The 26,845-nt window shown below is 35.4% G+C and overlaps 1 protein-coding gene and 1 long non-coding RNA gene across 4 annotated transcripts; one reads left to right on the top strand and one right to left on the bottom strand.

Moving 5' to 3' along the window:
- Positions 1 to 778: 778 nt before the first annotated feature.
- Positions 779 to 3,317, top strand: LOC131598956 (kinesin-like protein KIN-12E). 3 transcript variants are annotated; one of them, XM_058871494.1, is made up of 7 exons: positions 779 to 1,207; positions 1,279 to 1,387; positions 1,569 to 1,724; positions 1,861 to 1,907; positions 1,979 to 2,090; positions 2,195 to 2,434; positions 3,038 to 3,317. In XM_058871494.1, exons 1-6 carry the CDS (start codon positions 1,200 to 1,202, stop codon positions 2,321 to 2,323), a joined length of 561 nt encoding a protein of 186 aa, XP_058727477.1. In that variant the 5' UTR covers positions 779 to 1,199; the 3' UTR covers positions 2,324 to 2,434; positions 3,038 to 3,317. The 3 variants fall into 3 exon arrangements, with proteins under 3 accessions (XP_058727477.1, XP_058727476.1, XP_058727478.1); XM_058871493.1 differs by having other exon boundaries at positions 780 to 1,207; positions 1,270 to 1,387; XM_058871495.1 differs by having other exon boundaries at positions 780 to 1,207; positions 1,279 to 1,437.
- Positions 3,318 to 13,161: 9,844 nt separating this feature from the next.
- On the bottom strand, positions 13,162 to 13,602 carry LOC131594626 (uncharacterized). The gene is made up of 2 exons (XR_009281432.1): positions 13,482 to 13,602; positions 13,162 to 13,380 (listed from the first exon to the last, which is right to left on the bottom strand). It is a non-coding gene; the product is annotated as an uncharacterized LOC131594626 (long non-coding RNA).
- Positions 13,603 to 26,845: the final 13,243 nt, after the last annotated feature.

The following is a 26,845-nucleotide window of genomic DNA, read 5'->3' on the forward strand; positions in this document are numbered from 1 at the left end:
GAAAATTCTAGAGCTAATGATAGTCCAAGGGCAGATGCTGGAACACGTATAAATATTGTGGATGTAGATGAGTACTCTGACAATGATTTGGTTGCTACTGTGAATCCTAGTATAGCCGAAAGGCTCATGACCAGGAGAAAAGGCAAAGTTGTGAGTCAGAAGTCTCCTTTGAAGAAAGCTGATGTTAAAAGCCCTTCCAAAGACCCTGTCAAGAAGAAAAGTACCTCTATAGGACTTATAAAGAGCAGAGTTGTGGCTAAAAGTGTTGGTATTGGTCCCTCAAAATCTTGGAGCAAGGTTGTTCTAAAGAAGAGGAAGGGAAGAGCTATTGAAGAATCCGAGTCTGATGTTGAAGTGAATGTCCATTACATTCCATTAAAGAAGAAGCTCACAACTAGCAAGCCTGCTTCTAGTATCACTACGCCAAAAAGACATTTAGACAGCACACCTTAGACAGCGCTTTTATAAAAAAGCGCTGCTATAAGTAAAATAAAAAATAAAACACGGAAACTATATATGAAAATGACTAAAAGCGCTGCTAAATGGTTGACCTTAGATAGCGCTTCTAAAAAGCGCTGCTAAAAGGGTTGCTTTAGAAAGCGCTTTTTAAAAAGTGCAGGTAAAGGACCATATTAGTCAGCGCTTCTCAAAAGTGCTGTCTAAAGTCAATTTTAAATTTTAAAAAAAATATCTTAAAAGCGCTGCTAAATAAAAATTGAAAAGTTATAAAAGAATTAATAATAAAATAATAAATAAAAAAATTAAATAGAAGTTGAAAAGGGCATAGGGTTCAGAGAAACATTTCACGTTTCTGAAAACCCTTCTTCACTCTCAAACAAAGAGCGGCGACCGACTATCTCTCTCCGGTCGAGTCGCTGCAATCCGATCCTCATCCATCTTTGTTCCAGCCCAGCTCTCGCTCGATCTCCAACGTTCCCCTCCATCTCGGTTCTTCATCAACTCTAATCGTTTTGCATGTTTGTTTGCTGAATGATTTTGTTGGTTTGATGTTGTTGAACGTGATGTCTCACGATTTGGCGATGGTCTTGTTACTGGGTTTGCTATTTGAGAGCAGATGATGATGCTGAGGTTGAACGACGTCGTTCGTTGTTGTTGAAACGATATTGAACGATGATGAGATGCGATGAAGATTCTGAGTTGAGTTGCTTGAGACTTGCTGGGTTCGATGATTGTTGGTGATGATTCGGTGAGATATTTCAACTTTTTGTATATTTTCTTAAGTACTACCACATAACAAAAATATTACAGTGCTGACAGGTCTTCTCACGATGAAAGCGTTGTTGGACAAAGTAGCGCTGCGGTTTCGCGGATTCAAAGCTTTGAATTGTGCGAAGATCCTTCTTTCTGGAAAGATTATAATGTGCAGGTGTTTGAAAGGGAAACCTAATTTCCAGTTTTCACTACTCTGTGATGAAAGTTAATATCATAAATTTGTGTTTAAATTCTTGATTTATACTTTATCTATGCATACAGTTTAGGAATGGGTTAGGGTTATAACTTGGTTTAAGTTGATTGAGTTTGTTTTTGTTTAATTTTTTGTGAGCTAGGTTATAATTAGAATGCGTCCGCTTAGCAATAACGAGATATCCGTTCAAGGTAATAACAAGTGTGTTAGACAAGAGAGTTGTCAGACAATTTCTTGGACTGGACCTCTGGAGGCACCGTTTACTTTTGATATGGTTGCAGATGAGAATGTTAGCCAGGTAAATTTTTGTTGGTTGCATTCATTTTGGTTGGAATTAGAACTATTGTGCATTGTGCAAGTTAATTATCAATGTTGTGGTTGTATTGCTTTTTCATTTTTTCAAGCTTGATTTTCACATTATCTTGATGCAACAGGAGAACCTCTTTAAAGTAGCTGGTGTGCTAATGGTAGATAACTGCAAGTGAGTCATTATCTTATCTTTCAAAATTTTAACAATTTTATTATATAGAGAATAATTGTTTGTGCATTTAGACGGGAAGTGGACACCATGCTTGGTGACATTGAAGGGGGAACTAGAAGACACATTGTCAACTGTGGGATGACACCAAGAATTTTTGAGCACTTGGTTTCAAGAATTCAGAAGGTATAGTTTGTTATGGTATTCATTTAGATCGTTCATTTTCTCCATTTCTCCATTTAAGAAAGTTTCGTTTTTGATATATGGGTCTTATTTTTTTGCACCCTTAGGAATGTTGGGTACTAGCTTCAACTTTTCGCGTGGTCGTGGTGAGGATCGGTTTTATAATCCGCCGCAAGCTCGCCGGCTGTTACACACGGCGGAGAATGAGAGGATTTGGAGAGCTCACAGCGATGTGACGGTCAGTAGGTCGGTGGTGAGAGAGAAATCGATGGATTCGATTGAGAAGGAGAATGGAAAGGTTTTTGAAATCGGTTACACCGTCGGTGCATGCTCAGCATCTTTCTAAGGTTGTTCTTTTTTTTCTATTTTAGTTACTAGAGCTTATTTAATGCTTTCTTTTTTAAACTGTTTTTAGTTGATTTAGTATGTTTAATTGTTGGAATAACTGAATTTTTTTTTAATGTTTGTGTCTTTGTTTGTGACCGATGCATTGAATGAGGAAGTAGAACACTAAGCCCATGAATAATGAATTTTAATAAATAAATACTGCTGTGACATAAAGTTAAGCTTTGTGTTAGGGTGTAATGGCAACACATGGCTTTGAGAAATCAATGAATGAATTACACATGGCCGTGACTGGTCAAGTAAAGCCAGTACGAGAAATAGAAAGTATTATATAGTGAAGTTTTTATGGAAGATAGTCATATTTAATACATTATCAAATGTTATATGTTGTTAATTAAAAGTTTTAAAATGCCAGTGATATTTCTAAAGTTTTTTTTTTGTAAAATCAAATTAAATACTATAACAATACACTACAAGTAAGCACTAGTTTACTTGATTATTATTGTAATGTTTTTGTCTTCATTTTTTGATAGAGAATATTAATGACATCTATGAGTTTCTTTAATAAAAAACTGTAATGAGGATGTGTATTGTCTTTCAATCAGGTACAACTTGACGAAGCTCACTTATGATGAGAGAAGGATAAAGTTGATTGCTCGCTTGGAGGCACTAAATTCTGCCGTGGATGAAGACGAGGATGATGAGTGAATTTGAGTTGGGAGTGGAGTCAATTGTCAAGTTGGATTTTTATTTGTATTGTCTTTCATTTATATTTACACTTTGTGGTTTTCTGCCACAATTTTAACCATGTGTTTGTTATCAAGTTGTTCTTAGTTATTGTTGATACAAAAGTATCTAAGGTGGTTCATGTTTTTTTTATTTTAATTTTAAAATCTGGTGAAAATTTATTCTATATATTGGCAGGGCTTTTTGTAAGTGAAAATAAGTATTATATATTCTGGTGTAAATTGTGGTTAAAAACAGGTGCATATAAAATGTATAATACAAACAGCGCTATTTTAAGTAATTTATATAAAAAAAATTGTATAGTTTAGACAGCGCTTTACACTAAAAGCGCTGCCTAAAGAAGCTTTTTTAAAATTTTTGGGTTTAGGAAAGTGCTGGCATAGGGGGGCCTTTAGCAGCGCTTTCAATCTAAAAGCGCTGTCTTAAGGGGGTCTTTAGCAGCGCTTTCAATCTAAAAGCGCTGTCTTAAGGGGGTCTTTAGCAGCGCTTTCAAACTAAAAGCGCTGGCTTAAGGGGGCCTTTAGCAGCGCTTTCAAACTAAAAGCGCTGGCTTAAGGGGGCCTTTAGCAGCGCTTTCGCTTTAAAAAAAGCGCTGTCTTTACCTACAGCAGCGCTGGAATAGACAGCACTTTAAAGCGCTGTCTAAAGCCAAAAAAAGCGCTGTCTAAGGTCTTGTTTGGTGTAGTGTATACCTGAAGTTTCCATTGACTATGTATCCTTCCACTTTGCTGCAATTGCAAACAAGTGGAAATTTGTGTATCAAAAGAGATTGGCCCTTGAGAGGGAACTGGCTCAAAATGCACGTGATTGTAAGGACATAATGGACTTGATTGAGGCTGCTGGCCTAATTAAAACTGTTGTCTATTTGAGTAAATGCTATGAAACGCTGGTGAAAGAGTTCATAGTAAACCTCTCTGAAGAGTGTGCTGACAAGAGATCCAAGGAATTCATAAAAGTGTCTGTAAGAGGAAAATGTGTTAACTTCTCGTCCAATGTGATCAACAACCTATTGGGAAGGTCTGATGAAGCTTAACCTGAGCTCGAAGTCTGTGAAAACAAGGTATGTCAAGTTATCACTACAAACCAAGTCAGAAGCTGGCCCTTGAAAGGAAAATTGTCTACTAGTAAACTAAGCATAAAGTATGCAATGCTGCATAAGATTGGGGCAGCTAATTGGGTGCCAACAAATCACAAGTCTATTGTCTCAACTTATCTTGGAAGATTTATCTATGTTGTTGGTACAAAAGCAAAGTTTGACTATGGTACCTACATTTTTGAGCAAACCATGAAGCATGCTGATAGCTACAGTGTAAAAGGCCCTATAGCATTTCCTTCTCTCATATGTGACATCATCTTAAACCAACACCCTGACATCTTGGTTGAATGTGATTCTATCTCAAGGGACGCATGTCCCAGACATTGCCATGACATCGCCTGAGACATCCAAGAGTGGATCATAAGCCAGTAAGGATGAATTCATAGCAATGATGAAAGAGACATGCAAAGAGCTGGAGGCAAGGAAGAAATCTCTTGAGCAAATGATCAGCACGCTAGAGAAGGATGGTAAACGATTTTGCAGGCGCTGCAGGGACAGAAGCACAAGATAAACAGGAAGAGAGAGGAGATTCTGAAGAAGAAGTTGAAGAAGGAAATTCCAGTCCAACTGATGGTTCAGATGAAGAAGCTGAAGAAAGTGGTGCAGACAACTCTGGTGGGTCTGAATCTGAAGAATAAAGACAGCTGGTGGTGGTGATAGTTTCTTGTTTTTTTCTTCTGGTATGTACTTATTTGCATATAAAGATTGCTTTCTTTGGCAACTTTTGTGGCCAAACAAGGGGAGTAGTAATGTCACCCTAAAACAAGAAGTATGTGTGATCAACAATTCTAATGATTTATTTTGTGTTGATCTGATATGATTGATATGATTGTTTGTAGTATAGAAGATATGATTGTGTGTAGTATAGAAAATTATTTCTGGTATACTTGATGGCTGCTCATGTGGTATGGTTGTAGTGCTGTGTAGAAGTAGCAGTAGTTGTGGTTGTTATATGCATACTGATGGTAGTAGTAGGAGTGTATGTTGTTTGTGTGGTATGTGGTACTGTATTAGCTCTGATTGTGTATGGTTGTGTGTTTTCTGCTGCAAGTGTTTCTCTGATATGGTGTGACAGGTTGTTTTAGCCAAAAAAATTCCAAAGGGGGAGATTGTAGGTCTTTTCATGTTGGCTGCATTTGTGGTAAAACATACCTGGGTGTTTAATGTCTTGACCAATGTCATAACATGATTTATATGGTGTTATGCAGGCTGCATATGTTTAAGCTAATATAGGTTTTGTTAGTGAATGTCATGACCGATGTCATGACATCTGTGTCTTACAGCATGAGCTGTTATGTTTTATTAGTATGTTTCCTGATTTCTCTCAATCTACAATTTAGGAAACATTTTATCTTGTGCTTAATATTTATCCTAGAAGATTTCGTTAACAGCACATTCTGTAACAACCTGATGACATGTAAATTAGGTTAACTTGGTTAACCCTAATTTGGTTCTTGAAAAGCTCGAGGCCCAAGAGCTACATATAAGAAGACTACAATCTTAATTTGGAACGCATAGAGAAAGTTTGTTAATTGTGAAGAACCGTAGTTCGGTGTCTTGTGTTTGGTCTCTTGTACTCAAAGCAATTGTCTTTTGATGATTGTATTAGAATAGGGTGTGTTTGTACTTTGTCACTCTAAGCTTTTAAGCACGAGTGTGTGTCTCTTGATTGAACCTTTTAAGCAGATCAATGTGTGTTTTGAAGTGTGTCTTCTCTCTTATTTGTTTAATGTATGTTTGTAATCACTACTATGATTGAAGAGGAGTAAGTGAAGATACTCAGGTCTAGGATTAGATTGGAATTGCATTGGGTAAGTCTTAAGTGAGAAGTTGTAAACGGGGGAGTTTAACTCTGAATTAATACTGCTTATATTGGATTCCTCCCTGGCTTGGTAGCCCCCAGAGTAGGTATTGTTGTATACCGAACTGGGTGAAAAATTTGCTGTGTTCTTTAATGTTTTATGCATTTCTGTTTTAACGTTTCATTCTGTGTAATCGTGGATGTCATAACATCAAGTACAGCATCGCGTGTGAGTTACTAGAATTTTCACTTTTCTTTCAAATTGTCCGGAAACTCTGAGAAATAAATTGAAGTTAAACCGGCCTTGTTGTTTTCAAAATGAAACCTCCCCAACGAAAAAGAGTCCCATTAAAGAACCCAACTGCGAAACTCCCTCTTCTGCACCTCCATCCAACCTTCTTATCGGTGATTTGAACCATCGTTCATGTGAAAAACTACAACCCTAATTTTTTAATTTATTTAAATTATTTTTTCCATCTTAAAATGGTGATCTATAAATTTATAAATAATTGTTCTCTATTTTCATTATTTAAATTTGAAGTAAATATCAATTTTATCACAAATTTGTTTACAATCAATTGAAATGTAGTTCTTTTAAATCATTTTATCAATTCAATCAATATCCCACATTTATCTTATGCTTTATTAAAATCTATAATAAATTAATAATATATAATAGTTAATTATATAATGCCTATGGATATTTTAATTTCTAAGAGTGAACGATTGCAACAACACTGGCATAATAAAATGATAAGCATTTGAGAGGATCAAATTAATTTAATGTTCAGAAATTATAGGTTGAAGTTTGCGAATACATGGAATATTTTAAAACTTTTTTCTTACTATTATTTACCAACATACACATGTCCCTCCTATACACTTTGGATGTTTTGGACGCATGCAATGAGTCATTTCTCTACGACATTCTCTATTAGATTGGCATATGATAACTCCTGTTATGTCAAATTAAAAAATTTAATAATAACAAATTAAAGATTAAGAATAAATTTTGAAAACAAATTGAAAAATTGAACTTACCATCGATTACAACAATAAATATGAAAACAAAAATAATCAAGAAATAAACAAACTTAAGAATATGTGCCATATGTTCTCTCATTTGCATGTTGAAGTATACATTTGTATAACTACTTTATAGTGTGAGAAATTACATTTTCAAATTTGAATTATTGTTTAATGTCTCTTGATGGTTATTAGAATTCATTATAATATTTAAATATTTATTTTTGTTTCTCTCTAGTTCTTTTAATAATTAAAGTATTAGTACTGTTTACCCCATTTTAAAAGATAACACATCACTATTTGTTTTAGTAGGAGGGAGTGGACATATTGTCCTTAAGGGAGTAAAAAGAGGGAGCTAAAATTGTAATTGGCCTTTATCTGTTCATGATAGACAAGGAAAAAAAATTAAAATACAAAAATTATAGGGTTGATTGGTGAAAAAGATATTTGAAGAAATAATGCATCAATAAGGTGTAAACATATACTTATTTACTAATTAAATGTTTCATTGGAGGATGGATCAAACATACAAAATATCAATGTCTTAAAAATCGAATCGAAGATTGAACCGATAAAATATTCAGTTTAAAATTTAATTGGTTCAATTAATTAAATTTACGATCGAACTGTTTATTTAATATACTAATAATATGAAACTAAATTTCATAGATATGCCATAATTTAATTATACACTTCATTTCAACCTTCGTTAAAGAATAATTTGAATAATGACATTTAAAGAATGGTAATAAAATCGTGATACATCTTGGTAGCACCAGGATGAATACTCAATCCGCTACGGTGTCCTTCTTCAAGAATACCCTTCCTAAGCTCAGCAACTTTAGGAACACAAACTCGATCACTAAACTTCATTATAGCATTCTCGTCAATTTGGAAATCACCTCCCTTGCCTTGGTTGATCAAAGTTAACCGATCAACTAAACCAATATCAGATTTCGGGCCCATTCTAATCTCATCAAGAATACTAGTCAGTTTCAGCATACCTAATTTAACACTATTAGGAGTGCCTTCACATACCAAACTCAAGTCTCTAAATTGTTCAATCAAATCCAATTCCCGCACCATTAACATAGACATATGTAGGGACTTCCTACTCAACGCATCGGCAACGACGTTTGCCTTACCCGGATGGTAATTCAACCAAAAATAATAATCTTTAAGGAATTTTAACCACCTCATTTGTCTCATATTAAGCTCTTTCTAATCAAAGAGATACTTCAGACTCTTATGATTACTAAATACCTCAAATCTCGAACCATACAGATAATGTCTCCATAATTTTAACACAAAGACCACAACTGCCAACTCTAAATCATGAGTCGGATAATTTCATTCATGAACCTTAAGTTGTCTTGAAGCATAAGCTACTACTTGTCCTGTCTGCATTAACAGACCTCCCAACCCCATCAACAAAGCATCACAATACACAACAAACAGTTTCAAAGGATCTGGCAAAATCAAAATAGGAGCAGTTGTCAATCTTCTCTTAAGCTCTTGAAAATTAGCTTCACATTGCGAAGTCCAAATAAGAGCTTGACATTTCCTAGTCAACTGCGTCAATGGTAGCGACAACTTAGAAAATCCCTCAATGAACTTACGATAATAACCAGGAAAACCAAGAAAACTTCTAATCTCAGAAACAAACTTAGGAGCTTCCTATTGAGATACAACCTCAATCTTTGAAGGATCAAGCGAAATACCTTCATTTGGAATCACATGTCCAAGGAAACTCACTTCTTTCAACAAAAATTCATACTTAGAAAATTTAGCAAACAATTTCTTCTCTTTCAACACTGATAAAATATTCCTCAATTGCTGAGCGTGATCATCTCCACTCTTTGAATAGATCAAAATATCATCGATAAACACAACCACAAACTTGTCAAGATATTCATTAAATATTCTATTCACATACCCCATAAATACACCAGGTGCACTAGTCACACCGAAAGGCATAATAGAATACTCATAGTGTCCATACGTCATTCTAAAAGTAGTTTTCTGAATATCTTCCACCTTCACACGAATCTGATGATACCCAAACCTCAAATTTATCTTACTGAACATACGTGCCCCCAACAACTGATCCATCAAATCGTCAATCCTCGAAAGTGGATACTTGTTCTTAATCATCACCTTGTTGAGTTGTCTATAATCAACACACAACCTCATAGAACCTTCCGAACGCTCAAAACAGTGTCTAAAACGAACTTACGGTTTTAAAGATATGAATTTTTGAAATTATTTTTTTTAAAAGCATCAAGTGTAACCGGTTACCGTCCATACCGTACCCGATTACACATTAACGTCAATAATTCGCTATTCTCAACATTCAGCCTGTAATCGGTTACAACATAGAGTGTACCCGGTTACAGCATCCAAAAATCCCCAGTTTAACTATTTTTCACTGTTGTAATCGGTTACACCTCCGCTGTTACCCGGTTACAGCGTACCCAGTAGTAGAAATTCCATTTTTGACAGCACTTCCTTTTATCCAATTCAAACTAAATCGTACCAAAACAATTGCAACCTCAAAATAACACCAATTCACATATTCTAACACCTTTCTTTTTCTTGACCAACAAAAAAAGCGCACCTCACAGCGACACACTCGGACGAATAAACCTTTTCTCAAATAAATCCTCAAGATGACTCATAAACCCTTTCAACTCAGAAGCTGACATCCGATATGGAGCCATTGAAACAGGACTAGTTCCAGGAACTAAGTCGATCGCAACTCCCCTTCACGTTCTAGCGGTAAATCACTTACATCCTCAAGAAATACCTCCGTAAAATCGCAAACTATTGGCAATTCTTCATTTGTTCTCTTCTGATGAACATCCAACTGTTTTGGCCATAACTCCTAAACCGTAAATCAGAATGACGCCCCGTTCAAAGCGTTGGAAAGGTAACAAAAAGATATACAATCATGGAAAAGCACAGGCCGCGGTTGCGGACCCTCCCTCCGCGGGAGCCAAGCCAACTGACCCTCAGACTGCCACGATCCCACGATCTTCTCAATTCTCAAAGGCCAGGGGCGCAGACCCCTCCTCCGCGGGCGCGGACTTCACGTTTTGTTTTTAGCTCAAAAGAATTTGGAGGGAACTCCTATAAAAGCACGCTTCTCAACTTCTCTATAAATAGGAGTTTTCGTTTCATTTAGAAATCATCCAAGGTTAGTTACTACTTAAGCCATATACCATCAGTATTTGTAAAGTGACAATCCCTTCAAATCAAAGAGTTATCACGGTGTAGATCGAGTCTTTAATTGGGTTTGGAGCACCTTGGTTGAAGTTCATCATACCGCCATTTACATTTCCTCGCCATTTACTTTCCGCTTGTACCAGATTCAAAGACTCCGATTGGAGCAGGTTTTATTTAATTGCTTTATTTTATTGTCTTTCTTTTACTTTATTTATTTTCCCGCTCTTACCATGCCTACACGTTTTTATAGGCTCACTTTTATTTCCATGTCTGGCTAAATTTATAAAGGTTAGAATGTAAGGATCATCGTCAAGATCGTGTTCGAAATGTTATATTAATAGAAATACTATTGGGGATGTTTTAGCCTTTAATTCAAGTTTACTGTGTTTAAATGTTTATGGGTAAGATCGAAAGTCGTCCATACTTAAGATCAAACTTGATTAGTTTTTAACCGAATAAAAAGAGCGAAAGCAGTTTGTTTGGTTAATTTGGGATCTTTGACACATTTTTAGAAAACGATTTTGAATCTATTTTCGGACAGGTTTATGGGTTTGAAATCTACTTCTTGGTCAAAAGCCAAAGAATCTCTTTAAGTTAAATTTTCCAAGTTAAAATCACTTTTCTACTAAGACAAGTAATTGATTTCTTAAAAATAGGTTCACTACTTTAACACAATGCGCACTGTTCATATGTGACAAATGAATGGGTAGACTTAAAGAGTAAAATCGGTTCTTAGTACCCGAAAGGGACAAGTTCCCGTTAAATTGTTCCTTTCTATAAGTAGAAAATATTTCCCCATAAGTAATTCTATCCATGTGTGACTGGAACACTGTCTGATTTACGTGAATTACATTCGAACCTGTTGCTTTTATTTGCTATTTACTTTATTCCTTTATTTTCTTGCACTGCACTCATATCAAATATTCTCAACCGCCTTAGATAAACACCTTAGCAATAGAGTAGATAGATTGACGATTGGTCTCTATGATTCGATAATCTTATATATTACTTTGATAGGCTGTGCACTTGCGGTTTTATTTTAGACTCTGTTTACAGACCCGTCAAGAAATTTGTGAGCTACAGTTTGAATAAATTTAATAATGATACATGGTTGAATTCGTGTTAAAATTATGAACATATTTGATCTTTACATAATTGAGAATGGTTTCTTAAATCTCAAACAAGATTTCTGAAGATCGTGTGAACCAAGGTTGGAGATTGAAGTTCATTCTGAACTTAGAACACTTTTTTATTATATATTTACGCGTGCATTTGGTTAACAGTTATAGTGAGTTGGTCCAGTGGTAAGTGATCTAACCTGTGAGTGTTAGGGCGTGGGTTCAAGTCCTCCCAAGCCCAAATAATTTTTTTTACCACTTGTTTCTTTTACCTTTTTAATAAACTTTGATTTTTTATTTGAAATAGTAAATTACATCATTTCCACTTGACTTTTTTGCATACTTCTCATTTATCTTGTCTATTTTGAGAATATAATTTAAAATCACAAAAATATTTATTATTTAATCATTTTAAAATTAAATAAAAAAACAAGTGTTTTACATCATTTAAAAGACTTTTAAATCAATTTCTTTGAATAGTTTTCACCAAGTAGCTTGTATATACTTTTGTGTGAATCAACTAGGATTAGGGCAAGCTCCCCTTGAGAATATTAACATGCTCCCTTAGTCAATCCCCTTAGGATTTTGTTTTAATCAACTTTTAATTAATTAGGTTTAGGTGTACGTAAACCCTACAACCCTAACTTTGTGATCTCTTGATCCTTTGACCTTTAAAATATCATGTTAATATAACTCGTTGCTATGATCATTCTTTGTTTATATCCTTGTATATATACTTGTTTATTTACATTCTTGTACATTTATAATTTGGTTATGTTATTATCTTTGTATATATACATTGTTTACTAATGCACATGCATGCGATATTTATCCATCCCTCATCCATCATATTCATTCATATATGAAATGATCTTGAGGTTTGTCATCCTTTTATTCATCAAACTTTTATCTTTAAGCTTATACATCTAATCTCACAAATTTCACTGCTACACCAATGGGAAAAAAATTCTAACTTGTCATTTTGAAAATGTTATTATTGGGAATCAAACCCAAGATCAAAGCCACTTTTAATTGTCAATTGTCAGATGGGAAACAATAGTACAAAATGTTTTATGAAATAAGTGTGAGTTGAAGTCCTACATTGCTTAGAAAAATGGAGGTTGGACATTAATAAGTGAGAGAATGCATACACTCATTGTCTTAAGGTTTTTGGTGAATATGTAGTGTCTGTCTCACTTCTCTGGGTGAGTATTTGACCCTTAATGATGATCCATCAATAGTATCAGGGCCTGGTTCGAGTAAAGGATCGACTCTTTGTATCAAAAATATTCCAACCATGGTGGTAGTATGGCGCCTTGTACCGTTTAAGTATCCGTTGCGTGGTAAGGTTGTCAATCAATGGTGGTACTAGTATGTGGAGAAAAATGAATGGAATGACACTTGAGAGAAAGATTGTTGAGAAACAAGTGTGAGTTGTGTAAGTCCCACATTGCTTATTAGATGAATATATAATTCAATGGGAATGTTTTCTTATATAATGACATTTCTTTTGTTAGACAATTTTTTTTTGTATGAATAGGTCTAACTTATTCATTCAAAATAATAGTTAAAAAGAATAAAAAATTATAGAGAATTCTTTTTTCTTCATTTGTTATTCTTCTCAAAATAATAGTTATTTATTTCATCAAATTTAATTTATCATAATAAAGTGGATATTTTAATTTCTAAAAGTGAACTAATGCAACAACACTGACATAAGACATAATAATTTGAGTGGATCAAATTTATTTGAAGGTTAAGAGAAAATAAATATTTGAGTGGATCAAATTTATTTTAAGGTTCTGAGAAAATAGGATGAAGTTTATGCTTACAATTAATAACATATACATGTCTTTGCTACACACCTTGGCCTTTTAGGACGCTTGCAATCAGGCATTTGTTGACGACATTCTTTATTAGACTCACATCTGATAACTTTTGTGATGTCAAATTAAAAAAATTATATAATAAGAAATGGAACATTGTATACAATATTAAGAATAAATTTTGAAAATAAATTGGAAAATTGAACTTACGATCTGTTACAGTGATACCATCTGATACAAATACGAATATGATAAGAAAAATAATTATTACATTGACAAACTTAATAATATGTGCCATATGTTCTCTCTTTTGCATTTTGAAGTATATAATTATATAATTATTTTATAGTGTGAAAAGTTACATTCTTTAAATTAGAATTATTGGTTAGTGTCTTTTGATGGTTGTCTGAATTCATCCTATATTTTAATAATATTATTCTATTTTCTCTTTCTTTCCTTATTATAATTAAAAGTTTTAAAATCACATGATATTTTTACACGCACACGAAATTGTTTTTTCCATTTTAAAATCACATGATTTCACTACACATGCACCAAAGGTTGCATTTTAACTCATGTATATAAATGACAAGGTTAAATAACAATTTATATACATGAAAAATATAAATAAAATTAGATTGTAATACCATCAAAATTTTAAAGGATTCTACTATAAATGTTTATCCTTTTAATATAAAGTGTATAGAACATTTCATCTCTAAATGCTTTGGATGTTGTCATACATAAATTTTGACCCCCATAAGATATCACATCATATAGTATTTTACATGCTTCATCAATTCAAGGCAGGTTGAAGGTTTAGAAAACACTTAGAAGAGGGTTGAATAAGTTTTTCCTTTTTCTTTCACAATAACAATAGACAAAACACAGTTATTTTTATCCTGGTTCGTTTGCAACTCAAACTACTCCAGTCCACCCGCCAAGGTGATTTCGCCTCTATCAATCGAGGACTTAATCCAATATAATTAAAACTGATTACAAATACACAACCAACTGTTGTGACTAACGATACAATGCACAAGCCAACAGCAAGTGACTAACACCTCTAAGACAAACTAGTCCTTGCCCTTTTGAGAAATCTGACCCAACTGGTCTCTCAAGGAATTAACTTTTAATAATAGTGTTTCAGATTGCTTCTACTAAGCTTTAATCACAACTGTGTTATTTCACTAAGTTTATAGTACAATAAGTATGAACTCAGTATATTAAAATGAAAATATTTTTCTTCAGCGTAAGAGTTCACGTTGGCTTTTGATAATTTTCCATCGTATTTATTTTTCAAATGATCTTCTATTTATACCCTCAAGTATTTGTCCGTTGTCTTGATCTTTGGAGAGAGCATTAAATGTTTGCGTGTTTGCTTTTTGTTTTTGTGTCTCTCAATGAACTGCATGTGTGTTGCTTCTTCAATCAATCATGGGAAATGTTCCATTTGAGTGTTTCGCCCATCTTTTAATCATTATGTTTTTAACGGCATCTTATCTTAATTCAGAACTTTGCATCTTTCATAACTTATGTTCTTACTTGTGAATATAACTTCTATTAGAATTTGACTACAACGGTTGGTGCATTCAGAAGCTACTTCATTATAACTTCAGCGGCTTTTCCTTTCAGCGTTTGTTCAGCTTTACATAAAGTTCATGTTTTGATGGTACTTGTATTAGAACATCTTCTGAAATGAGAACCATATAATTAGAGTACCACATTTACTTATACAAAATTTATTTAATTGTTATCATGAAAACACTAAGATATGATTAGAACCAAACTATGTTCTAACACAGATACCCAAACCAGTCACTTGTTCACCAAGTCCTCACATTAGGGTTTCAAGCTAGGACATTCAGGAAAAGGATCAATCAATGACTGAAATCATCCTCAGTATATCATAAGAGATCAAGATGCTTCATTCATCCCCACGTGATCTCAAATATAAAGGCATCAAGCCTTAAGTTCATCAGAAACACCAAACTAGGGTTTTGGATTCATCAGGAACTATAGTTAAGATTTTCATCTGGAAGGGACTTCAAGATTCAAAAAAATCATTCAGAGAGCTCAAGTATCTTCATATGATTTTCCTCATAAAATTCTGAGCCAATGCGTGCTTCAATTCATGATCAACAATTTCCAAATTCATCTGGAACCCAATTAGGGTTTTTGACCTAATTCACATGGGAGGTGGACTTTTAGTCAATACATGATTCCATGGCGTAAATCATGGTTCAATAATCTCCAATGCTTCATTATGGTCCACTCACATCACTCATTTGACTGGAAAAGCTTGATTCATCAAATACTTAGAAGATTTCAATTCATTTGGAAAAAGATAACAGTTTGAGATCACCTTTAACTTTTGTGAAATTTGTTCAACTATGGACTCTTAAGGATAAAAATAACGAACATGTGGTTATTAGAGCTATTTCATCAAGAAAAATCAAGAAAATTAATCAAGAATAAAAAAGTCAACATTTTAGGGTTTTGACTTTTTAATGAAGAATTGCATATTCTTCATTCAAACTTTGAAAAGTCATAACTTCTTCATCCCTTGACAAAAAATTTTCTTCTAAATCTCATTTTGAAGAGAAAATCAAGATCTACAACTTTGACATGGTGAAAAAATTCGCAAAAAAGTAAATGATTTTTAAGTTAGAAGCTTGTGAACATTTTTCCAACACTTAGAAAAATTTTCTAAGTCTTTTTTACCAACTTTTTCACCAACTTCCAAGCAATTTTTCACTTTGATCCAAGATGAATTCATTCAAGCCACCAACAAGAGAGTTGAAGTACATCCTCCAAGCTTTCCAAAAATTCCCAAATCATCATTTGATTTTACTTGAGGAAGAAGTTATGAATTTTCAAAGAAGGCTCCATAAAACTAGTTTCAAACTTAACTAGTCTTGCTCTTCACCAATTTTCCACAAGTTCTACATTCAATTAGCACATGTTTATGAATTGTCATCAACCAAGAACAAGTGAATCATTTTGGAATCATTTCACAAGAATATCAAAGTACCATTTTTTCACTTATCATGTGAAAAAGTAATCATTACCAATTTTAAATCATTGCAAAATTTGGTGATTCATCAAGTTTATCTCCAAATGCCAAATTGATCCCTCACAGAATCAGATTTGAACTTGTAATTAGAGGAATGATAATTTTGTAGAATTGAATCCTAACCAAGCCAAAAACTCATCATTACATAAAAGGAATATTCCATAACTTATTCACTAAGTTATTCAACTTCAAGCTCATTTTCTCTCAAGACAATCTTAACTCATTTGCCTATAAATTGAGAGTTCATCTTCATTCAAAATCACACCAAAGCAACTTCAATTCTTGCTTTCTCTAACTTCTCTCTTTTCTCGTTTTTCAAAAGTTCATGGAGTAAAGAAGTGAATTCTTCAAACCAGAGCTTCTCCTTTGAAACTGAGCATTCATACACTTCATACACATCATGTAGAAGTGATCCAAGTCCTTGTGGGAGTTTTGAAACATTAGAATTATCATCTCCATATTCAAATTTGTGTGGCTGCATTTGAGGTCGTGTGGAGCAATTCAGAAGGTTCTAGGCTAATGTGAGCATCCAAACATCTTCCATAATCATCATAGATGCTTCCCAGATCATAATCTTGCAACTAGAACATTTACATCAAGATTTTGGATTTTCACTTTGAAGGTTAGTAGCTCAAATTTGAACCCTATAATTCATGCAACATAACTGATTCAACAAGTTTCCATCATCTTTCTGCATGTATATATATCATTAACCCTAACTTAATTGAATGAATTCATGCATATACCCGATTTCATGTTAAATTTCAGTTTTAGGGTTCATTATTGTTCATACGTGAAATTTTGAATTTAACTTAAAACAAATAAAATTAAATGATACCATCATATCCTTGTTAAAAATCAAGCAAGTTTCGTGTTTATAACTTTGCAAATGGTTGAGAAACGAGAGATGTAACACCCCATAATTTCAGTTTATTAATTTAATTTGGATTTAAATTAAATAATTGGAATTTTAGTATTTTATTTGGATTTAATTAGAAAGGATGGAATAGGAGTTATTGAGCTTATGGTGTGATGTTAGTAAAATAGGGGTGCTATTGGTTAGGCCTTTTTACTAAGTTGTATTCATTTTTATTTTATTTTCATAAAATAAGAAAAGAGCCAAGAGAAGGGAAAGAGGAAGAACACGTGAAAAGGGCAAGAGAAGAGAAAGAGGCAAGAACGTGAAACCGGAAGGAGAGTATTCAAGAGATTCATCGAGGTAAGGGGGTCTCTTCCTTTTAGTATCTCTTATGTGATCTTAGGTAATAGGTAGATTGATGTATGGTTTGATTCAATTAGATATTGGGATTGTTAGGTTAGGATGTTATAATTTGGATTGATTTGATGATGATTGTGAGAACTATTTGGTTAATAATGAGTTTAAATGATGTTTTGTGGTGTATGATTGGATGTATGATGATTATATGCCTGTATGTGATGTCTGGGATCGATTTTGGACTGAAACTAGGTGGAATCGCAGGGTCTGTCGCAGACCTGAGAATTTCTGAAATCGCAGGTCCGCCGAGCGGAGGTCCCAACGTAGTTCTCTTCTGTCTAACGTCGCTAGAGGTCCACTGAGCGGAGGTCTGAAGGAATTCGCTTGTGCCATGCATCGCTGAGCGAACCTTGCTGAACGAGAATTTTTCTAAAACTTAAAATAGCGTATCTTTTGATCAGTGAATCCTTTCTTAGTGCCGTTTTAGGCGTTGTGAAAGTAATTGAATGTTTTATATGATGAATGATGAATATAGGCGGTGGCCGAATTTATTTCTTTAAAACTCGATTTAATTACTTGATGAGAATTGAACATTGTGTGCATATGAAATAGGTGTGACAATGTAATTGATGTGATGATGAATTGGTTGCGATTAATATTATGATTGTGATGAATGCATGACTATTTGAATGATATTGGAAACATGTACATACTTATTCGGTGATGTGGTGTTGAGATGAGTTAGTCATCGTGATTCGGCGATGTTTTTAAGTATGTTATGTGTGTTTCATTCATTCATATGCATTTGATGATGGATCCCGTTGATGAGTGGATCGTTGGTGGCTAATTACCATTGTGCGGAGATTAGTAAGCAGTCATCGTGTGCCCATGGGGGTGTGAACGATGAGTTTAATCGTGTTCCCATGTGGGGTGTGAGCGATTTGAAGGGCAGTATCATAGAGAGAAGTCTTGTGAATGTGATTCACGAATTTTGGTACCACATGCATAGTGTCAGTTGTGTCATATGCATTTTGTCATAACATGATTGTATGGATTTCTGTGTTTTGTGTTGTAATCTATTATTGTGTGAATTGATGATTAATAGATGTGAATCTGACTATGTATAATTGGGTGAACGGTATATTATGATGCTTGTTGCTTATGAATTGCATAATATTTACTAATTGAGAATGAGACTCACCCTTACATGTTGTCATTTTCAGATTGAGGAGTAGCGGCATTAGTGCTCGTTGAGGATGACTCGTAGTGTTTATCCGTTTATGTTGGGTCGTGTCGGTCATGCTCTGATCTTGTAACACTGGGGGACGATAGTTATAGAGTTTTATGAGATTACTCTATTTTATTTGGTGTTGGATTATATTTCCTTTTGGTTATATTGATGATGTTTCTTATTCCGCTGTGATAAACATGATTGTGTTTTTGGTAAATCGTTCCCTAATGAAGCATGACTTGACCATGGTTGGTTTATTTATTTTAAATAATTGTGGCACCCTTGCGTTATGTTTTTACTATGATATATTTATTTAAATTTCCGCGGGATTTAGAAGGGTGTTACAATAGTGGTATCGGAGCATAGTCGGTCGTTTAAGTTAGAGTCTCGTGTCAGTTAACCCCTTGTATGCAATTAGTGTAAGGTTGACACTATCGATACTTTTTGTTCTAATGAATATTGTTTTATATTTAGCAGAACAATGGCCGGAAGAGGAGGAAGAAACGATGATGCAATTGTTGAGGCTCTAGGCATGTTTGCTGGTGTACTGGGAGGGAATGCCAATGGAGCTGGTATTGGTGCTGATATGCAGCTGAACAGTTTTCTGAGGAACAATCCTCCGTTGTTCAAGGGTACGCATGATCCTGAAGGTGCTCAGAAGTGGCTTAAGGAGATCGAGAGGATTTTCAGAGTCATTGATTGTGCTGAGAACCTGAAAGTGAGGTATGGTACTCATATGTTGTCTGAAGAGGCTGATGACTGGGGGATGGCTACTAGGGCTGAATTGGATGCTGATGGTGTAGCTATTTCCTGGGCTGTGTTTAAGAGAGAGTTTCTGAGGAGGTATTTTCCTGAGGACATTCGGGGCACGAAAGAAATTGAAATTTTGGAGCTGACTCAGTCTAATATGACGGTACCAGAGTATGCTTCGAAATTTGTTGAGTTGGCGAAGTACTATGTTCACTACAACAATGATGAAGCTAGTGAATTCTCGAAGTGCATCAAGTTTGAGAATGATCTTCGTGATGAGATCAAACAAGGAATCAGGTACCAGAGAATTCGGCGATTTGTCGATTTGGTGGACTGTAGTAGGATCTTCGAAGAGGATAACCTTAAGCTGAAGTCATCTAACTCTCGCGAGTTGGTTGACAAGAAAGGTAAGAAGCCTATGGATAGGGGTAAGCCATATGGTAGAGGAAATCCTAGAGCTGGGGATTGGAAGAGGCCTAGTGGGGGAGATTCAAGTGCTCCCGTTAGGTGCTACAATTGTGGTCAGACTGGGCATAGAAGGAATGAGTGCAAGAGTGGAGAGAAGAAATGCTTCAAGTGAGGTAAGGCGGGTCATCTTGCGTCTGATTGTAAGATGAGGATCGTGACTTGCTACAATTGCGGCGAAGAGGGTCACATCATTCCATACTGGTGGGAAGGTCTTTGCTTTGTCCGAGTCAGAGACTACTCCAAAAGATCGTCTGATTAAAGGTGCGTGTTTTATCCATGACACACCTTTAGTTGCCATTATTGATACTGGAGTGACTCAATCGTTCATTTCATTGGATTGTGCTAAACGATTGGGATTAGAAATATCTGTTATTCATGGAAGTATGGTTATTGACACTCCTGCGTCGGGTTCAGTAACTACTTCTTTTGCTTGTTTGAACTGTCCTATTGACATATTTGGTAGAAATTTTGGAATGGACTTAGTGTGCCTTCCTCTTGAACAACTTGACGTCATTTTGGGGATGAACTAGTTGCAATTTAATCGAGTTCATATCAATTGTTTTACGAAGACAGTTATCTTTCCTGAAGAGGTTAGTGTTGAGGATTTGACATTGTCGGTCAAACAGATGAATTTGGCTGTCAATGATGGAGCGGTGGTATTTATGTTGTGCTCTTCAATGGACGTAAAAGGGGGCGATAATACTTGTGAACTACGAGTAGTGAATGAGTATCCGAAAGTATTTCCAGAAGATGTTAGTGAGTTGCCACCTAAAAGAGAAGTGGAGTCGCTATAGAATTGATTCCTGGAACTAGTCCCGTGTCGATGGCACCGTATCGCATGTCGGCATTGGAGTTGGCTGAATTGAAGAAACAATTAGAGAAATTGTTAGAAAAGAAGTTTATTCGTCCCAGTGTGTCACCGTGGGGTGCGCCAGTACTGTTGGTTAAGAAGAAAGAAGGTTCAATGAGGCTATGTGTTGATTATAGACAACTGAACAAGGTGAAAATCAAGAATCGATACCCTTTGCCGAGGATTGATGATTTGATGGACCAGTTGGTTGGAGCTTGTGTGTTTAGCAAGATTGATCTGAGGTCAGGATATCACCAAATTCGTGTGAAGGCGGAAGATATTCAGAAGACAGCATTCCGAACGAGGTATGGACATTATGAATATTATGTTATGCCATTTGGTGTTACTAATGCACCTGGTGTTTTCATGGAGTATATGAACAAGATATTTCATCTGTACCTTGACAAGTTTGTGGTAGTGTTCATTGATGACATTCTAATTTACTCGAAGAGTGATGAAGAACATGCAGAGCATTTGAGAGTGGTATTGGAGCTATTGAAGGAGAAGAAGCTGTATGCGAAATTTTCTAAATGTGAATTCTGGTTGAAGGAAGTAAGTTTTCTTGGCCATGTAATTTCGAAGAATGGTATCGCGGTGGATCCTATGAAGGTAAAAGCAGTATCTCAGTGGGAGACGCCGAAGAATGCTTCAGAGATTCATAGTTTTCTTGGTCTGGCAGGTTACTATAGAAAGTTCATTGAGGGATTTTCGAAGTTGGCATTACCAATGACTAAGTTAACAAGGAAAGGACAAGTATTTGTGTGGGATTCAGAATGTGATAAAGGTTTTCAAGAATTGAAAAAGAGATTGACAAGTGCTCCGATCTTAATTTTGCCTAATCCAGCGAAGTCTTTCAATGTGTACTGTGATGCTTCACTGATGGGTTTAGGTGGTGTTTTTATGCAAGATAAGCAGGTAGTAGCTTATGCTTCAAGACAGTTGAAAATCCATGAAAAGAATTATTCGACTCATGATTTGGAATTGGCGGCTGTGGTGTTTGTATTGAAGCTGTGGAGACATTATCTCTATGGTTCTCGATTTGAGGTATTCAGCGATCATAAGAGTTTGAAATATCTCTTCGATCAGAAGGAACTTAATATGAGGCAGAGGAGATGGTTAGAATTTCTGAAGGACTATGATTTCGGTTTGAATTACCATCCTGGTAAAGCAAATGTTGTTGCTGATGCATTAAGTAGGAAGTCATTGCATATGTCTATGCTAATGGTGCGAGAATTGGATTTAATTGAGCAATTCCGAGACTTGAGTTTAGTATGCGAAAGTACATCTAATAGTGTTAAATTGGGGATGTTGAGGTTGACTAATAGTATCCTTGAGGAAATTAGAAACGGACAGAAATCTGACGTTGGCTTGGTGGATAAGTTGACATTAATTAACCTAGGTCGAGGAGGTGAATTCCGAATTGACGAGAATGGCGTTATGAGGTTTGGAGACTGAGTGTGTGTGCCCGAAGTTACTGAGATCAGAAAGAGTCTGGAAGAAGGACACCGAAGTGGATTGAGTATTCATCCTGGTGCTACCAAGATGTATCATGATTTGAATAAGTTGTTTTGGTGGCCTGGAATGAAGAAGGAAAATGCTGAGTTTGTTTATGCTTGCTTAATTTTTCAGAACTCGAAAATTGAGCATCAGAAACCGTCTAGACTGATGGAACCATTGTTTATTCCGGATTGGAAGTGGGATGGAATTTCTATGGACTTTGTATCTGTTTTACCTAGAACGGTCAAGAATTGTGATTATATTTGGGTTATTGTAGACCGGTTGACGAAATCTGCTCACTTTATTCCAATAGGAATGGATTATCCGATGGAGAAGTTGGCTCAGTTGAATGTTGAGAAGATAGTGAGTTTGCATGGTGTTCCGGCTAGTATCGTGTCGGATAGAGATCTGAGGTTTACTTCTAAGTTTTGGATAGGATTGCAAGAAGCCTTAGGTACTAAGTTGAGGTTGAGTTCTGCTTATCATCCGCAGACAGATGGTCAGACGGAGAGAACGATTCAATCGTTAGAGGATTTGTTGCGAGCTTGTGTATTGGAGAAAGGTGGTGCTTGGGATAGTTATTTACCTTTGATTGAGTTTACCTACAACAATAGTTATCATTCGAGTATTAGTATGGCTCCGTTTGAAGCATTGTATGGTAGGAGATGTAGAACGCCGTTGTGTTGGTACGAATTTGGGGAGAATGCAGTGGTTGGACCAAAGATTGTGCATCAAACTACGAAAAATATCCAGATGATTCAGGAGAAGATGAGAGCTTCTCAGAGTCGTCAGAAAAGTTACCATGACAAAAGAAAGAAGGATATTAAATTTAAGGAGGGAGATCGTGTGTTCATGCGAGTTACTCCGATGACTGGCATTGGAAGAGCCTTGAAGTCGAAGAAGTTAACTCCGCGTTTCATTGGTCCATTTCAGATTACTAAGAAGACTGGGAAGGTTGCTTATCAGATTGCTTTACCGCCTGCACTCGCTAGTTTGCATGATGCGTTCCATGTATCTCAGTTGAGGAAATACATTGCGGATCCGTCTCACGAGATTCGGGTAGATGATATACAGGTGCGAGATAATCTGACTGTAGAGACATTACCTATGAGGATTGAAGATCGTAAAGTGAAGCAGTTGTGAGGTAAAGAGATAGCAACGGTGAAAGCGGTTTGGGGAGGACCAGCCGGTGGAAATGTTACATGGGAGTTAGAGAGCCAGATGAAGGACTCTTACCCGGAACTTTTCGTCTAAGGTATGTTTTCGAGGACGAAAACTCTTTTAGTGGGGGAGAGTTGTAACACCCCATAATTTCAGTTTATTAATTTAATTTGGATTTAAATTAAATAATTGAAATTTTAGTATTTTATTTGGATTTAATTAGAAAGGATGGAATAGGAGCTATTGGGCTTATGGTGTGATGTTAGTAAAAAAGGGGTGCTACTGGTTAGGCCTTAAAATAAAAATGGAGCCAAGAGAAGGGAAAGAGGAAGAACACGTGAAAAGGGCAAGAGAAGTGAAAGAGGCAAGAACGTGAAACTGGAAGGAGAGCATTCAAGAGATTCATCGAGGTAAGGGGGGGCTATTCCTTTTAGTATCTCTTATGTGATCTTAGGTAATAGGTAGATTGATGTATGGTTTGATTCAATTAGATATTGGGATTGTTAGGTTAGGGTGTTATAATTTGGATTGATTTGATGATGATTGTGTGAACTATTTGGTTAATAATGAGTTTAAATGATGTTTTGTGGTGTATGATTGGATGTATGATGATTATATCCTTGTATGTGATGTCTGGGATCGATTTTGGACTGAAACTAGGTGGAATCGCAGGGTCTGTCGCAGACCTGAGAATTTCTGAAATCGCAGGTCCACTGAGCGGAGGTCCCAACGTAGTTCGCTTCTGTCTAACATCGCTAGAGGTCCTCTGAGCGGAGGTCTGAAGGACTTCGCTTCTGCCTTGCGTCGCTGAGCGAACCTTGCTGAACGAGAATTTTTCTAAAACTTAAAATAATGTATCTTTTGATCCCTGAATCCTTTCTTAGTGTCGTTTTGGGCGTTGTGCAAGCAATTGAATGTTTTATATGATGAATGATGAATATGGGCGGTGGCCGACTTTATTTCTTTAAAACTCGATTTAATTACTTGATGAGAATTGGACATTGTGTGCATATGAGATATGTGTGACAATGTAATTGATGTGATGATGAATTGGTTGCGATTAATATTATGATTGTGATGAATGCATGACTATTTGAATGATAATGAAAACATGTACATACTTATTCGGTGATGTAGTGTGGAGATGATATTTTCATCGTGATTCGGCGATGTTTGTAAGTATGTTATGTGTGTTTCATTCATTCATATGCATTTGATGATGGATCCCGTTGATGAGTGGATCGTTGGTGGCTAATTTCCATTATGCGGAGATTAGTACTCAGTCATCGTGTGCCCATGGGGGTGTGAGCGATGAGGTTAATCAGGTGCCCATGTGGGGTGTGAGAGATTTGAAGGGCAGCATCATAGAGAGAAGTCCTGTGAATGTGATTCACGAATTTTGGTACCACATGCATAGTGTCAGTTGTGTCATATGCATTTTGTCATAACATGATTGTATGGATTTCTGTGTTTTGTGTTGTAATCTATTATTATGTGAATTGATGAATAATAGATGTGAATATGAATATGTATAATTGGGTGAACGGTATATTATGATGCTTGTTGCTTATGAATTGCATAATATTTACTAATTGAGAATGAGACTCACCCTTACATGTTGTCATTTTCAGATTGAGGAGTAGCGGCATTAGTGCTCGGTGAGGATGACTCATAAAGTTTATCCGTTTATGTTGGGTCGTGTCGGTCATGCTCTGATCTTGTAACACTGGGGGACGATAGTTATAGAGTTTTATGAGATTACTCTATTTTATTTGGTGTTGGATTATATTTCCTTTTGGTTATATTGATGATGTTTCTTATTCCGCTGTGATAAACATGATTGTGTTTTTGGTAAATCGTTCCCTAATGAAGCATGACTTGACCATGGTTGGTTTATTTATTTTAAATAATTGTGGCACCCTTGCGTTATGTTTTTACTCTGATATATTTATTTAAATTTCCGTGGGGTTTAGAAGGGTGTTACGAGAGAGATGGAAATTCAAATTTTTCTTGAGCTTCAGGTTGAAGACGACCATGGCGCCTTTTTCAAATTTTTCTGGGAAATCAGTTTATAATATTATTAATTAAATGTGTTTTATAAACTCAATACATCGTCTGCCCTAGTGGTTCAACGCGCGCCTCTAGTCCTCTTATCATGCCCAAGGTATGGAGTTCGATCCCCCCTCCGACCTTTTTATTTCATTCATTTTTCAAAATTATTTTCCGAACTTGTTTTCACTTAAAACCAAATGGAGTCAACTCTCTTTCAAGCCACGCGCGTGGCTCAGTTGGTGTTGTTTTGAGCCTTGAACCTCAAAGATGTGGGTTCAACCCCTTGGAGGACCAAAACCTCTTTTTTACCATTATTTTTCATCATTTCTTTTCAAACTCCACTTAATTAATTCACCAATCAAACTTAATCATTTTCACATGATTTCTTGCACACTACTCATTTATCATATATATTTCATGATTATACAAAAATCACAAAAAAATTATTTATTGAATATATTTTTATTAGGTTTAAAATTAATCCTATTTAGTATGTTTTAAATACTTAAAAAATGATTTTCCTTTGATTTTTTCAAAACCTAATCAATTTCAAATAATCATGTGAATAAAAACTAATTTCCTAAGTCTTAATTAAGTGTAGATAATATTTCTTATCTTAACTTACTCTGTTTTTTGTCAAATAAATTGTTTTATAAAACTCTCGATTATATAGACGCTTAGGGTTTTCAGTCAACAAACCCTTCAAAATCTTCAAAGTAAAAAACACTTTCTTTCATTTCAAATTAATCATGGGCATCTCTTTGAGCTATAAGTCCCAACCCCTTTGTTTTCATAAATAAAATCATTTTTCATCTGTTTCTCATAAACATTAATCATCTTGGGCATCTCCTTGGGCTGTAAGCACCATTTGTTTTTAATAAAATATTTTTCTGTATATATTGGGTCTCTCCTTGAGTATAAGTCTCATCCCTTTTATTTCATTCACCTATTTTCAAAATATTCATCTGTTTTCAACAGTCATCTTGGGCTTCTCCTTGAGTTGTAAGTCCCAATCATCTTTCAATATCCTGGGCTTCTTCTTGAGCTGTAAGTTCCAAACATCCTTCATATGTTTTTTCATAAACAGTATTCTTGGGCCTCTAATAGAGTGTAACTCTCATCCCTTTCTTATTTTCAATAAAACAGTGACATTAAATCTAAATTTGGTAGCTAAATTTTGGTCACTAAATTTGTCATGAAAGCTTAGCCACTAGCACTTTTTCAACCAAAATGTGATAGTCGCTAAATTGGTTGCAAAAAGTTATAGTGACCA

This window comes from Vicia villosa, linkage group LG4 (genome assembly GCF_029867415.1).
Source record: "Vicia villosa cultivar HV-30 ecotype Madison, WI linkage group LG4, Vvil1.0, whole genome shotgun sequence".
Lineage (NCBI taxonomy): Eukaryota > Viridiplantae > Streptophyta > Magnoliopsida > Fabales > Fabaceae > Vicia > Vicia villosa.